General features: G+C 52.3%; 1 protein-coding gene across 1 annotated transcript; it reads left to right on the top strand.

The window, feature by feature from the left end:
- Positions 1–699: 699 nt before the first annotated feature.
- On the top strand, positions 700–1,071 carry LOC129405886 (RING finger protein 11-like). Its single transcript, XM_055143576.1, has one exon. It carries the CDS (start codon positions 700–702, stop codon positions 1,069–1,071), a length of 372 nt encoding a protein of 123 aa, XP_054999551.1.
- Positions 1,072–1,906: the final 835 nt, after the last annotated feature.

Below are 1,906 nucleotides of genomic sequence, written 5' to 3'. Positions count from 1 at the left end.
TCTTCGCCTCGCTGCCAGAATAGATCACTCAGAGGTCCTGCCTCCAGTTCCCTGCTTCTGCCTCTATTTTTTCTTTTTCGTTTGCATGCGAATGAAGGATGACTTGTGTACTTTGTGGAGGCCTTGAGTAACAATGGGTACAGTGGATTTTCATGGCAAAATCCCAAGGAATTGATCAGTCTAGTGCAAGGCCCTGTGAAGTTGCCCTGAGAGCTCGAACCTGGGACCCAGCGCTGGGGCGACAGTTCACAGGCTGCAGCACGTGCTCTGCAGAGCTCCAGGTCCCAGTCCCGGCACCACGGGCCCCCCCCCCTCCCCGTGAAGACTCACAAGGGGGAGCCCTGCAGTCCTGTCTTGGGGTCACAATGTCGATGTGGTATGTCCTCCGCAAGACAATCACATTAGAAAATTTGTGCTTGGGAAGAGCACGCCAACACTGACACACTGGCTGACTCCGGTCAGGCCACGCTGCTGTGTTCGGTGCCTAGGGCTCTGCTCCTCTCAGGGCATTTCCAAAACAGGCCAGTTATCCCAAACCAGCAGTGCTATTGGGAGAGGGGGAGGGGCAGTAATCACATCTAGAGATGGAGCCTGCCTCACGGAATCCATTTTATTGACTATCGCCTTTTTCTGGAAGGTGGAGTGCGTGATTCTCAGGATTTTCAGAAGAGTGAGCAGATCTGCATTCTGGTGCAAAGGATGGGGAACTGCCTCCAAACCTGCAGATCCAGTGACCCCTCGGACACCGAGTCTCAGTCCAGTCAGCTTTCATCTGAGACGGTCCCAAGCCCGGACCAGTTGCTCCTGAGAGACCTGCCAGCAGCCCAGCGGAGTCCGGCAGATTTAGATCGAGCCCAGCGACTCAGGTGCCGGCGCTGTCTTCCCGTTGGCGTCTACGTGAGCGGAGAAGCTGCAGCGGGAAGGACCCGGGACTGTGCCATCTGTTTGCTGGACTTTGTGGACGGAGACCACATTCGGACTCTGCCCTGCAAGCACTTCTTCCACCTGGACTGCATCGGGAAATGGCTGATGACATCCTCCACGTGTCCCTGCTGCAGGCTGTCTGTGTAGTGGGCTAGAGAAGACCTAGGCGGAGACACAGGACAGGGTGGAAGTGCCACAACCCTGATTCCAACCCCCTTAGCCCCCCTCCCGTCCAATCTCCGTGGCAAGTAATGGTGTCCTGACCACTGCCACGTAACTCTCCTGAGTCCCGAGGAAGGAATAGCCCCTGTCTTTACCACAACCCCAGTAAAATGCAGAAATCAGGGTTGGAGAGAGACTCCACGTGCTGGGCAGGTGGTTGCATGCAGGAGATCTGTGTCAAGTCTGGGCACTGCATGGTTCTCCCACCACTGCTAGGAGCTGCTGCTTGAGCAATGGTGGTTGTGGTCACTAAACTAAACATAAATTCGAGATGACATGGCAGAAACTCCTGTTTTTTCTTAATATGTTTATTACCTATTCTACATAACGCAGGAGAGAGATATTCTTCGTTTGTATTCACTGCTTTCTTTTTCAATTTTGTAAGACTTGTGTACAAGAAAATTACTTTGATTTCTTGGAAATAAGAGTGAAAATCCTTCACTGAGGACCTGAGTTTGTTTCCTGCCACCATATGACTCCTAACCTCACTGGGCCAAGTACCAAACCATCAACCTAGAGTAACTCTGAGTATCAGAGTTGACTCTAATTATCACTGTAGCACTGTCGTCCCATTGTTCATCGATTTGCTCGAGCAGGCACCAGTAAGGTCTCCATTGTGAGACTTGTTACTGTTTTGGGCATATCAAATATGACACGGGTAGCTTGCCAGGCTCTGTCATGCAGGTGGGATATGCTTGGTAGCTTGCTGGGCTCTCTGAGGGATGGAGGAATTGAACCCGTGTCAGCCGACTGCAAGGCA

This window comes from Sorex araneus, chromosome 6 (genome assembly GCF_027595985.1).
Source record: "Sorex araneus isolate mSorAra2 chromosome 6, mSorAra2.pri, whole genome shotgun sequence".
Taxonomy (NCBI): Eukaryota; Metazoa; Chordata; class Mammalia; order Eulipotyphla; family Soricidae; genus Sorex; species Sorex araneus.
The sequence above is the reverse complement of the archived record's forward strand: the minus strand, read 5'-3'. Positions and strand labels throughout refer to the sequence as shown.